Source organism: Phocoena sinus, chromosome 10, assembly GCF_008692025.1.
Source record: "Phocoena sinus isolate mPhoSin1 chromosome 10, mPhoSin1.pri, whole genome shotgun sequence".
Taxonomy (NCBI): domain Eukaryota; kingdom Metazoa; phylum Chordata; class Mammalia; order Artiodactyla; family Phocoenidae; genus Phocoena; species Phocoena sinus.
In genome coordinates, this window is record NC_045772.1 from 26,707,902 (window position 1) to 26,721,572 (window position 13,671).

At 43.1% G+C, this 13,671-nt stretch overlaps 1 protein-coding gene across 1 annotated transcript in view; it reads right to left on the reverse strand.

Moving 5' to 3' along the window:
- Nucleotides 1–13,671, reverse strand: part of PLXNC1 (plexin C1) — a 142,446-nt gene that overhangs the window by 108,854 nt on the left and 19,921 nt on the right. Inside the window, exon 3 of the mRNA XM_032646827.1 lies at nucleotides 3,015–3,149. Coding sequence (XP_032502718.1) covers nucleotides 3,015–3,149 — 135 coding nt within the window. The remainder of the gene's footprint in view (nucleotides 1–3,014; nucleotides 3,150–13,671) is intronic.

Consider the following 13,671-nt stretch of genomic DNA (forward strand, 5'->3'; position numbering starts at 1 on the left):
CTGGTTTTCAGTGACAGTCAATGGCACCTTGAAGATGAGTGTCTGGGGAAAGCAACAGGCTCTGCCCTGGAGTGTCAGCACGAGGTTGGCACTTGACATGAAAATGAGGACCACCCTCCCACACCCCTCCTAGGGGTGACCCATCACCTCCACTCCTGGCTCCCCGCTCACACTCCCTCCACTGGAGGTGAAAATCAAAGAAACAGGGGGAGTTTTCCAATCATTCCTGGCCCCTAGAGCTGCCTCTGCCAGTTGTCAGAAAACAGCAGCCCCTGAGGTGGGCACTGGTGCTGGGCAGACCCACGCCCTGGAGGCTGGCAGAGCCTCCAAACAGGGTTGCGGGGGAGGCAGGGAGGACCTGAGCCTCACAAGGTGCATTTTCTGCAGGCAAAATCCCACAGCGTAGTCAGGAAACCTGTGGAATTCATTAAGCCAGGAAGTTGTACCTGCTAGAAAGTATAAGTAACTTCTTAAAACATATAGAGAAATAGAGAGTTCTAGAAGGGGTTTGTGAGAAAAGCAGGGGCTATCCCGAGGAATATCCTTCCATTCCAAGCTGACTTCGTGGAGGATAACCACCGCCCGTCATCTCACAGTCCCCAGTGCCGCTGACAGATGTGGCGGGCAGACCACCAGCCTGAGCCAGAATTAACCAGAATGTGGACACTTCCTTGTAGCTCACAGCACATCTTTGTAATTCTGGGGGATTTTCACAAATGTCACGGAATCTCTCCAACCCTGTTTTCTCACCTGTGAAACGGTGATAGTGCTGCTGACTTTGCGGGGTTATTACCAACATTGCCCGGCACGTAATAAACGCTCAATAAATGTTGGCTCTTGCTACTACATGAGAAAAAGTTTCCACGGTCCAACGAACATGTGAAACCTCACAGGGAAAAAGCAAACGTTTCCTTAGCACAAGGCTTCTGAGAGCCTTTGAATGCTCTATTATGATACTCTAGGAGTGGTACAGTAAGTATCATCTGCTCCTGGGACCACTTTTGCTCAGAACATTGAGTGGAAGATGAGTCTCTAGAACATTCCACGAGAACGACTCTACATGTACTTAAACACACAAACAAATAACTATGTGAAAGAAAGGCCACCATAAATACTACATTGGACCTGCTTCTCTAACTGAACACATTTATAGGGCCTATTCCACAGCAATGCATCTATTTCCATACGGTTGTTTTAATGACCAAGTATTCTATGGATGTAGCAGGGCATTTTAGTTTGGCTGTTACTATCTCCCCAAGAGTCTAGGAAAGGACCTTCCTTAGGTTTTGTCTCTCTAGGGCTTAAACTGGCTCAACCAGAGAACCAAAGTCTTACTAATAGGATCTCTAGCAGTGAATCTAAGTGAAGACGGTAAGAATAACCCGCTTTGATGCCCAGCGGAAAACTCTTCTCGGGACTTCAGGCTTTGAATGGCCAGACTAGAACTCTTCACCTTCAGAAAGTGAGGACCTATCAACTACTGGTGCTTCTCACTGTGGTTCTCAGCCTACAGTTTTGGGGTCTGGGAAAGGATTTATGAGCTATTTGCAATGTTTCAAAAAGCGGATTGGAAAAACATGCACAGACCAAGCAAGGCTGCAACTGTCTTTGCTTTGAGCTGGAATTTTATCAGCTCCGTGTGGTAGCACAGTCAGCACTCTGAGTGGCCGTTTTGAGATGCCCTTGATAAATAATGCCTGAGAATGGGAATTGTTACTTAATAAGTGCAGCTTGTTGAGTAGACAAAATTCTTTCAAATACGAGAACCCCGGGGAAGAAATATAATAGACAGTGTTTAAATGTTGAAGCAAGCTCGTCAAAAAGGTTCTGTATGGTGAAGAACAAAGGTATATGAGATCCACTGGCCATCTCAATGCGGTCATTTTGAATAACTAGCATTTCAACATGCAAAAGGCAATACAGCCTTTGTAGGAGTGTCAGAAGCGAAAAAGTGCTGCGACTTGGCCAGCACATGGAGATGGATGTCACTGCTCTTCTCCATAGGATGACTGAGAGGAAAAGAATGGAAAATGAGGGTGGGCCGAGGGCATCTGTTATATCCATTATGTAATTATGTAAGTCTCACTTATCTTCTTTGCACTTGTATGTTCAAATGGTCATGGGTCAAAACAACCATGCAAGAATTGCCTGTTCGGTTTTCACAAATTTGGGGTTTGATCCTATTTAACATGGGCTTTAACATCAGGTAGAATTTAAGTCCTAGCCCTGACAAGGCTCTATCTATATCCTTGAGAAGATATTTAACCTCTCTTAGTCCTAGTTCTTCATCTATAAAACAAGGGTAATTTTTATCTCACTAGATTATTGACAGATTTCATTAACATTGTTTATTATACTTTGCGGTGTGTGTGTGTGTGTACAATTCTATGCATCTAGAGAGACCCTCTTTGGAAGAGTAACTAGCACAGCATCAGTAGGGACTCAGTAACAATTAGTTCCCCTCCTCCTTCCCTCGGTGAAAGCACTTTGTAAAAATGAATAAAATGTAAAAAGGTTTCCTTTTTATTTCAGTAAGCTGAAGCAAGAAGCAAAACTAAAACAGCCAGATAAATTAAGAGAGGGAGGGTGAGTGCCATATATTTCCCGGTTCATGAATGTGTATGAGACTATGGCCTGATATTAACCCCGAATTCCAAAGCCAGTCCCATCGGGTGTATTCATAAATGCATCTAGCCATTCAATGCCCACACGATCAATGTGTAAATTCAGTTACCTCGCTGATTACACTGCCATTTGCAAGCATACCTTTCTCTGAAAACTTTGCACTGTAAATATAGCCAATAATAAAATTGTCTACATAGGTAATAATTCTTGCTTACTTACTGACAGTAAGGTTTTTAATTCCATGTCTGTGAACCACTGCGTGTCTTCTTGAAGCCTGCAGCAGTGTTTAAACTCAGTAGCTCAAAGTAAAAGCTTCACCACTCGATAATGACGCCAATTAAACAATTTGTATTCATAAGACAGAAACAGTAACTAGTATTTCTGCCTACCTCTTTTCCAGCTGTTAGATAGATGTAGATATTCTTCTTAGGATGAGGAACGAGTTTGTAGAAAACAGGTGTTTCTTCTTTAATTTCATAGATAACCTCCGGACAATTAGAAGTCAAATTCTCACCAAGAATAACCTATTTTTAAAAAAAGAGAAATATGACTTCTATTAAATAATTTGAATTTCAGGGTGGCAAAACGTATAGCTTAATCCTAAGATTACATCCTTTCTTCCTCACTACCTACACTGGCCAAGGTACCATGTTCCTTAATCATCGGCTCATATCTCAGCCTTCAACAAGGCTGGTGATAACAAGCTTGGATTTCTGCTTTTGTAGGGGACAAAGTCATGGTGCACGCACACACACACACAAAGCCACTCTTCCGTGCTGAGGCAGTATCCTCATATGTGGAAGCTCTTTGTCCAGAACTGGCCTTACAAGAAGCCACGAGTGACAGCTTCATCAGTGCTATGCCAAGTGCTCTTCAAACTAAAGGCAGGCAGCCTGACAGGTACCTGCATGGGTTACTCTGATTCTCCTCTATGGGTCTACACAGTTCTGTGTTTTAAAGTAACCAGGACAACTTAACAGGCCTAAACGAGTAGGTACATATTTATATATAAAATACAAGTAAGTGTGGCTTTGAAGTTGGACATACCTGAGTTTCACTCATCTTTAGTCAATAAACATCTCTTGAACATCCACTATATGTATCTGCCACATTGTAGGTGTTTGCAAAAATGCAGTGAACAAATGGTGGGGAAATCCTGCCCTTATAGAACTTACATTCATGTGCATGCTGGGGTGGGGGGAGTGTAATGATAGACAATTAACAACAAATCAGTAAATTATAAAATATGTCAGCAGGCACCGCAATGCAATGAGAAGCCTGCGCACCGCAACGAAGAGTAGCACCCGCTCGCCACGACTACAGAAAGCCTGTGCGCAGCAACAAAGACCCAACACAGCCAAAAAAAAAAAAAAAAAAAAAAAAAACACACGTTAGCAGGACCAACAGTATAGCACAGGGAACTATATTCAATATCCTGTAATAACCTATAATGGAAAAGAATCTGAAAAATAATAGATTACATACATGTACAACTGAATCACTTTGCTGTACACCAGAAACTAACACAACACTGTAAATCAACTATACTCCAATATAAAAAAAAATACGTTAGCAGGTGATATAGGTCAAAATTAAGTGGGGTAAAAAGATGGAAAATGTGTGTTCAGCATTACGTTTCATTAGAAGGTGACGTTCTATTTAGAGACTAACAGGAGATGCTGGAGTGAGTCATTTAGATACATGTGGATAAAGCATACTCTTAGAAGAGTGACCCACTGGTGCAAAAGCCCTAAAGTGAGAGCAGACCAGTATGGCCTGAGCAGAACAAGTGAGGTAGAGAGGAGTGGACAGCGAGGTAACAGGGTGGATCATATAGGTTCTTGTTGGCCTGCGTAAAGATTTTGCCTCTTACTCTAGGTGAGAGATGTGGAGCCACTGCAGGGCTTTGAGCAGAGGAAACACATGGTGAGAAGGTGGGGTCTGAAGCATGGATAGGAAGACTCCTCGGAAGACGATTACCCTAATCCTGGAGAAATATAATGGTAGCTTGGTCTCAGATTTGCATCCTGGCTCTACCCTTCAAGTAGATGTGCTCCTCTGAGCTAGTAACTTACTTAACCTCCCTGGGACTCAATCTCCTCACCTCTAAAATGGAACTAACAATGCCTTCCTTATACACAGTGTTGTAGGATCAAATGAGAATTACGAATAATGCTTAGCACGTCAACAATACTCAATGGATAATAACCTATTACTAGATTACAAGCACCTCTTGGGTAGGGACCATGTCTTAATCATCTTGGTACCTACCCCTCTGCCCCAGACAATACAATGCTTTTGAAAGTGAAGATGTTCAACATTTTGTCAGTTTGAAAACATCCAGATATGATACCTATATTCATATCTCTACCACTGTGGACATCAGTTACATTGGGCATATGATTTGAAAAGAAAAAACTGGCACCTGGGATTCTTTTCAAAGTCTACTTTCACACATCTACTGAGCAATAACATGCCTGTACCACACATCCTGATGGCAAGCACATTTTTGCTATTTAATCAAAAATTAGGACTTCCCAGGTGGCGCAGTGGTTGAGAGTCCGCCTGCCGATGCAGGGGACACGGGTTCGTGCCCCGGTCCGGGAAGATCCCACGTGCCGCAGAGCGGCTGGGCCCGTGAGCCATGGCCGCTGAGCCTGCGCGTCCGGAGCCTGTGCTCTGCAACGGGAGATGCCACAGCAGCGAGAGGCCCGCGTACCGCAAAAAAAAAAAAAAAAAATTAATTTGGCTCATGGAGCAGCATCCCGCATGCGCTCAGGATCTGGCCTGAGTCTGGCTTTGTCCTGCGATGGTGATTTCCCTCCATCATCTTCTCTGAGTCAAACCCAGGTGGATTTGGTGCAACTAGTAGCTCACTAGGAGCCCATGAACCGCTCACTAAGTTCAGTGGCAGCTCTGTAAAATCAATGTAACTAAATAGATTAAATATGACTTTTTCAAAAGGAAAGCAGCATTTAGGTCCAAAGGGAGGTGGAAAGGTCTGTGCCTCAAGTCATTTATAAATGACTCTACAGCCGCACCATCCAATATGGTAGCCGTTAGCCACACATGGCTGTTTAAATTTAAATTAAATTAAAAATTCACTTCCTTAGTCACACTAGTCACAGTTCAAGTAATCACTAGCCACATACGGCTAGCGGCTATCATATTGTATGTGCGGATATAGAACATTTCCATCATCATGGAAAGTTCTATTAAGAGACCCTGGCCTACAGAAACCTATGAGCCCAGGGAGACATCAGGCAGGCACTGACCAAGTGTGGACTTGCCAGGCTCCTGTCTTCCCATCTCTAATTCACATTCTTTATTAATCAGCTCAGATTCAAACAGCTGATCAGGTTCTTGGAAAGTGCTTGTATAGAGGGGGAGAGATAGGAAGCCAGATTTAAAGATCGACAGAAACATTCTCAAGTGAGGCTCAGAAGGCTGCTGCCCAGATCTCTCTTGATGAATTCATCACGTTAAAACCATCATCTGGCAGAAACACCTATGAAGCATTCTTGCCAATAAAGCTGAAGCCGAATCTGATCAAGCCTTAGTGCTAACTTCCATTTAGCATTAGGAAACAGAAGGGGCAGAGGAACAAGCTAAATGGCGCCACAAGAAAGTGAACAGCCAAATCCACGGTGTGAGACATTCCACAGGACAGCAGACTTCCTTTCCTCAAAAAGTCAACAGAGGTGAATCGTAGGATAGGAGGAGGTCACTCAGATTAAGAGAAACAGAACAACCTCAATGTCATTTGAGGACCTTGTTCAGATACCAATTTGGACAAAACAATTTTAAAAAGACATTCTTGAGTCAATCAGGAAAATTTAGTTATATGGACTTGATAATTCTGAAGAATTACTGATGATTTTGTTACTTGCAATCATAGCTTTATGATTATGGTGATTTAAAGAAATGATCATAGTTTTTTAGAGATGCATAATGAAATATGTAGGGGGTGAAATGACACAGTGTCTGGGATTTGCTTTAAAATTTAGAAGTAAATAAAAACAATTTACAAAACACCACCACTCATCCATTTTAAGTGAGTTAGGAGCTGCACTGCGGTTGTTATTAGAGCTTATTTTATTTTATTTATTTTTGGAGCACGGTGGATACAGATGGGTAAGGGGCTAGAAAGATCTTATTTGGGTCAATACAGATTTACTTACTTGATACCTTAGAGATGAAGCATCAGTATTCTCTCTAGAACTTGGACTTATGGCAGGGAAGCCTTTCTTGCTTGCTTTTTTTTCCTCTTTAAATTACCAAAGTGTACATGCACCAGGATTTGCCAACCAGTTTCCTGAACAAGCTACCTCGAGAGGCCAACAGTGAAGCGTATCCTGATAACTGCAGGTGCTGGGTTTAAAGGGGTATGCTTCATTGTTGGTGGGAGTGAGACTTCTCTGGAAGGTAATTTGGCGTTATCTCTCAACACTATAAAGCACATACCCTTAGATCCCACACTCCCTCATATATACATATATAATGATATATGTAATAGGTATTTATTGCAGCATCATGTGTTCTAACAAAAGACTGAAACAACCGAACCGTCCAACAATAGGGACCTGGTTAACTAAACTATGGTGCAAGCAATGGAATACTATTTAGCAATGAAAAGAATCAGAAAGCTCTCTATGTATTATATGTTATGTTTACCATGCTATATTAAATATGTATATATACATGTATGTACACATATATAACATGTATGTTTAATAAAAGGAGAGAAAGACTATCTTCCCCTTTTGCTCGCAGACATATATAAAATATCTCTAAACCATTATCACTGGTTGCCCCAGAAGTCAAGAATGGGTGACCTTCTTGGTTCTTTTGAGCTTTGAACACTGCTAATGTATTGTCTTTAAAAATAAATACAAAAAAATAAATAAATAAATAAATAAATACATGCAATTTAAATTTTAAAAGTGTTTGAGGATGAGTGGGTCCAATGGTTTTCCTTTTCTCTAGATTATGCAGAGAAGGATCTCTGTACCCCCAAGGAAGTTTCCATTTTCATCACATCTTTAATTTTACTAAAGCAACGTGCTGTACAGAGGGACTGGGGTCTCTGCTTCAGCACGGCCCTCGTCTCTCTCAGATGACTACAGGAAGGATCTCCTCCTCCTCTGGATTTCTGTTAATATCACCTCCAACCCCACCCCCACCCACAGAGCCCAGCCCAGCACAGGGGTATCGGTGGAACTCTTAGATCTTCTAACTGCAAAAGTCACATCAACATCAACACAGAAAAGAAAGCCAGCAAGACTGGAGCTGGGCCACCTCGCTAAAGAATACGATAAGTGAAGCGATTCAGGAAGTAACGGTGAGTCACAGAAACCCAAAATGGGTTGAATTTTGCATAAGAGAAAATGCATTCAATACACACACACTCCTCGGGCATGATGTGGATTTTCATCTATTGCTTCCAGCATACGACCTTAATATAGATCTAATCTGAAGTCAACCTGAGCCTCTGCCATGTATATTCTTACATACCCCTTCATCCATCTCAAATGTCACCTCCTCTGAGAAGCCTTCCCTGGTCACCTTTCTACCGTACCCCACTGTCCCTCTCTACACATCACTCTGTTTTCTCCACAGCACTTATCACCATGTGAAATGACTTCATTACTGGTTAATCCATTTAGTTGTTTTCTGTCTTTTTCTTCCCACCATGAGAGCAGGGGCACTGTTGGTTTTGTTCGCTTTTATATCCTTGGCACCCAGAACAGTGCCTGGCACATAAAAGGTGCCCAATAAATATTTATTAAATGAAAAAACATACTCTATTAGCGTTCAAGATTTTATAGGGCTCTTCAGATTTTTCCAGCTGCAGCCCGTGTGGAAAACAAATTTTCCCCATGGAGAACTTCAGCGAGTGTCAACATATTGTTTCTGTTGACATCTTCCTGAAGCCTCATGGCAGGCGATTAACTAGCCTTGGGATTTTCACTGCATACAAAAAAACCAACAAACAAACAAAACAAAAAAACCAACAACAACCCTCCCAGCTACAGTCCTGAAATGTATGGTGTGTGAGACTTCCACACCATACAATTAGCTGCATTACAAGTACAACACCATCCACGGAAAAGACAGCCTGGTGAGGAAAATGAGGGGGAGAAAAATTAAACAAAAGACTATTTCTGTTTTTTTCTTTACTATTAACATGACATGGGAAAGCCATGGGTGTTCAAAATGCTAAAATATTTTACACCAAATTTCTTTTCTTATACCTCACTCTGTGAGGCTGACCAGGTAAAGGGTAAATCAAACATTCTTCTCACTTATTTTTTTTTTCCATCAACAGTTTCTAAGAAATGCTGCAAAGGAGACTTAAACCACACACACACACACACACACACACACACACACACACGAGGAAAGCAAGGTAATTATCCAATAGCATTTACTGTGCTTCAGTAAGTAGGAGTAATAATAAAAATGAAATATAAAGATTAAAGCAAATTACTCTCTGGTTTCCAATCTACTGATTTTGATGTAAGTAGTAAGAGAAGCATATAGCCTGAACCATGAGTTCTAGATTTGTGGATTACACGGGCGAATTTGTTCCGAATCGGGGAGTCCCTGCACACTCACACACTGGAAGGAATGAGATGGGGGTAAACTTGGACATGACTTTCTCAACAGCCAACCACGGAGCCCACTTTCAAGTTCTGACAGTTCCCACTGCCTTTACTTTTTGGTCTGTTCCCTCAGCTCAGCGTCCATGCTCGCCCCCCCACTTCCAGCCCCAGGTCCTGTCCTGGGCTTCTCATGGCCTCCTCTTATTTGAACATTCTGTGGGAGTATAAATAGAGCTTGGCTTTAGAAAAGACCTGTTTTTGTTTTCTCTTATTTTTCACTCGAAAACTTTAAAAACCAGCGTCAAGGCAGACTCTTCAAAGGTTACACAGTTTGGAGGCAGGAAGAACTTTCTGGAAATGGGCTGAATCTCACTCCATGGTTTGGATAAATGACAGAGTTTGGAGAGCTACATAGGTAGCCAGTCCGGACTCAGCGTGGGCACGGTGCTTCTCTGCTGGATATGGGGAAAGAGCATGATATGGCTTCCTGAACCTGAACCCTGCTTTAGGCCTAAGGATGTTGGAGAAACCCAACCCTAGCCTCCTGTTGCTGGAGCCATTCTAAAAATCAACTTGAGCACAGATTTCCTACCATTGCTCTAAAGGAGTTCACTGGGGAAAAGCAGGGGTTCCTAAGGGGGTTCAGAGGCTCCCAGGAGCTACTTGTAGCCCCAAGAGGAGAGGGCTCCGCCTTCCTCTAACACAGAAGTCTGCACTCAGCTGGGTTGTCAGCAAGCTGTCCCTAAAACCACAGAAGCCATAGAACTTTCTCACGAAACCTCAGATACTTGCATCTTGATGTTAACCCAGATATTCCAACACTAGAAAATACAAAATAAAAACCAGTTCCACAAACTCTCCCAAGCTCTAGAGAACACATCTGAATTATCAGTGCAGTTTGTTTGGGAGACTGGTTGCTTCCATTCAAATCACCTTGAGCAAGTTACCTAACCTCTCAGAGCCTCAGGTTTTTTCATTTATAAAGTGGGAACGCTCATAGTATTGAACTAGTAAACCCATGCAGACACTGGTTCTAATGCCCGGCACATAGTAAGAGCCCAGAAATGTTAGCTGTTATTATTCCTCGCCTACTGCCTTCTTTTCTTCTTTGCTTACAAGAAAGGTTAATGGGCATGGGCGAAGTTACAAATTTCAAATTTCACTACTTATTTTACCACCCGGAAAAGTTCAAAATATTCAATTCTGCCCTTGAAATAAGGACCATTTTCTACATGCAACAGAGTCAGCTCAAAGGAATCCAAACTGCACCATAGTCTGTACCACAAGCTGGAGAAAGAGCACGTGTTTGTAAGAATGAGTACACATGGCAGCATCCTGGCCACACAACACGTGGGATGTGAATTCCCAAAAACGGAGTTCAGTGTGGCTCTACTTTTTCAGCTGATCTCAGCGAGGATGCTGACGACTGAAAAATTATAGCATGCAATCATGCTCAGAAAGGAAGTAAAATGAGGAAATATCCAGAGGAAAAAGTGACTGGACATAATCTGTCTCACGACCACTAGGATGGCAAGTCGATAATAAGGGGGCAGATGAGATATTCGCAAAGGACGCTTTCAGTTCCAAATTCCTTCAGGTTTTCTAAAACCTTACAAAGGGATTTAGAAATAAAAGTAGAAGAGGGCAGTAAAGGTAGTAGCATATTGTGAAATCTTTAATTTTTCCACTCATCATCAATAAAACCTTACCTTCAGAGGTAGTGCCAGATGACTCGGAAGAGTGCATGTCTTTAAAGTCACTTTAAAAGTGACTCAGTATCTTGGCTTAAGCTCAAAGTAATGTTTCCATATAATAGAATATGATACAGCTATTTTAAAAGACTTTACAGTTTGCTGTAACTTTTCAATATAAGCATTTTCCCTCGTTAACTGAAGAAAAAAAGGATGCAAAACTGAATAGAGTCTGACCTCAACTATGTAAAAAAAAGAATCTAAAATGCTGACAGCAGCTGCCTCTACATAAGAAAACTAGGGGTATTTTTTCTTTGCTTTCCCCTCATACCCCGCTACTCTGCAACTTTCTCCAAGAGCACGCATTACTTTTACAATAAGAAAAAAATCATTTCAGTAATATGATATTTAAAATTGTACCAAACTCTATGAAAACTCTGTGAGGTTTTCAGAGATTCAGGAAATCAGAGGGTCCGTGTATGTGTTGGTCAAGAAGAGCAATTGGCCCCCAAATGCTATTTCCTGCCTCTCCTCCAGCCAGGCATATAGTACAGTGCCTGGCGTCTGTCGAAAGGCCATCAACTCTTGATCACCAGGGAAATTGAAGAGTCAGGCTGTGGGTGATCCAAGCCCCTTCTACTCCTGCTCCTGCAGGCTGCCTTGGGTTGGCTTTTCTTTTTCTCTGCTCATTAGTACCTCCACTCTGTGGCTGAAGAAGCCAAGCTTGTGTCTATCAATGTTCGTCTTTTCTAACAGTTCTGGTGACGAGTCTGGCAAGGGACAAGCTTGAAGTGTTTGAATACAGGGATCTGGAGATTCTCTGTGCCTTCCAAATCGTTTACACAATCCTGGGGCTTCAGGACTCTGGGTGATTTCAGGGGCTGCACCCAAGCATCTGTACGCAGGATACATAGGGGAGTCTTGGGGACGGCTGGGCTGTCCTCGGGAGCCTGGCGGGGCCCAGTCAGCTCACACTCTCCCCTCCCAACCTCCTCCTGAGGGGTAGAACCTTCCTGAGGGAAGCTGGGGGTGGGGTTTGACTCCCAAGAAGTTATCATGCCAGTGAGGTATTCCCTCAGCCAGACGGTCTGCCTTCTTCTCAAGCTGGGATTCTTCCCTGAGCTTCTAAGAACCCTGAACCCGCTCCACTCCCACTGCCATGTGACCCCCTAGCAACATGCTTCCCACTCCCCCCAGAGAACCCTCACAGAGTGGTTGCCCGTGCCTGGGGCAGAAGCTACCAAGTCAGTGTAGCCTGAGACATAACAGTGTGGTCTCTGAAGTGCTTCCCGGTTCAAACCCCTGCTCTGCCATGGGTGACCTTGGACGAATCGTGCAGCTTCTCTGGGCCCCGGTTCCCTTATCTGTAAAATGAGAAGCGTGTGTCCACCTCACTGAGTGGTGGAGGGGACTGAATGAGAACGGGTAGAGTGATGAGCACCGTATAAATGTTAGCAGTCACAAAACAAACAGAAAACCAACCTGCCCTCGTTACTGGAACCCTAAGAACACAGCCACAGATGTGGCTTTTGAAGGTGTAGCCCATACAGATGCCGAGGAAAGTGAGACTTGGGTCAGCCGTCTCTTCCTCAGCAGCCTTGAAGCTGCAGCTCAGTTCCACCCCTTGGCAGCACAGCATCACTAAACACCGGCCAGCTGCACACGAACCACTGGGGTGAACAAACAGGACAGGCGAAACCAGGCCGTCCCATGGGAAACTATTTATAGCCAGTGTTCCTTCACCTCCAATTTACCATCTAACAGTTTGGTTGGCTCTGCTTTGGGGAAACAGTGTTCTTGTCAAAACACTCGTCAAAAATATCCCAAATCTGAAGAGATAACTGGCAAGGAGACCCAGTAAGGACTGATGGAAACTTCTTCCGCCAGGCGAATGGGTCCAATTAGTCTGACCAGCTTGGTGTAGCTCCGGACATCGCCTCACAGCACTGAGCAACTTGTATACAAGGACTGGTGGGTATTTACCTTTCCCCAGGAAATAAAGTAACACAAAAGGAAAGATGATCAATGTATATTTTAAAAGCATGTGTATACAAACAAACCCCCTCCCATATGTTACTGGGTTTCCTCCAAAGAAAACAGATTAAATCAAGTATCTACCAGGCACTCAGCACTGTATCAGGCTGTGGGAATTCCCGGCCCCCTTCTCAAGAAGCTTAAAATCAAGCTGGGAAGGCAAGACAAACACAAGTGCAAAGGTTAGGCATCAAAGCAAGACATTTGTAATGAGCCAAAAGAATGATACAATGAGTATTTCAGGAGATGAGGGAGAAACGTGAACACTCCAGGCTTCGGAGTCCTCAGAGAGGAGGCGGAGTTTGAGTTGAGCCAAAGCATAGATATGCAGGATTCAGTAAAGCAGAGAAAAAAAGAGTGCAATCCAGGAAAGGGGTACAGTGTGAACAAAGGTGTGGGAGCAGCACACAAGGCACATTTGGAGAAAGCAAGCAAGCAAGCAGGTTTGGCTAATTAGAGACGACCAGAAGAGAAAGGGGTTTCTTAGGTCATCTAGTACAATCTCATTTTACAGATGAGGAAATGGAGGCTCAGAGAGGTTAACAGATTTACCTCAAGTCACACAGCTAGTTATCAGTGGGAGATCAGCTGAGAAAACAAATCTGTTAATATTCAGTTTAGAATCTGAGCTGACAGTAAATTGACTGGCTACAGAGAGGCAAAGGAGAATCCGCCCAGGGTGAAAGAAACAGTGCAATTCTCAACCACGAGTGCTG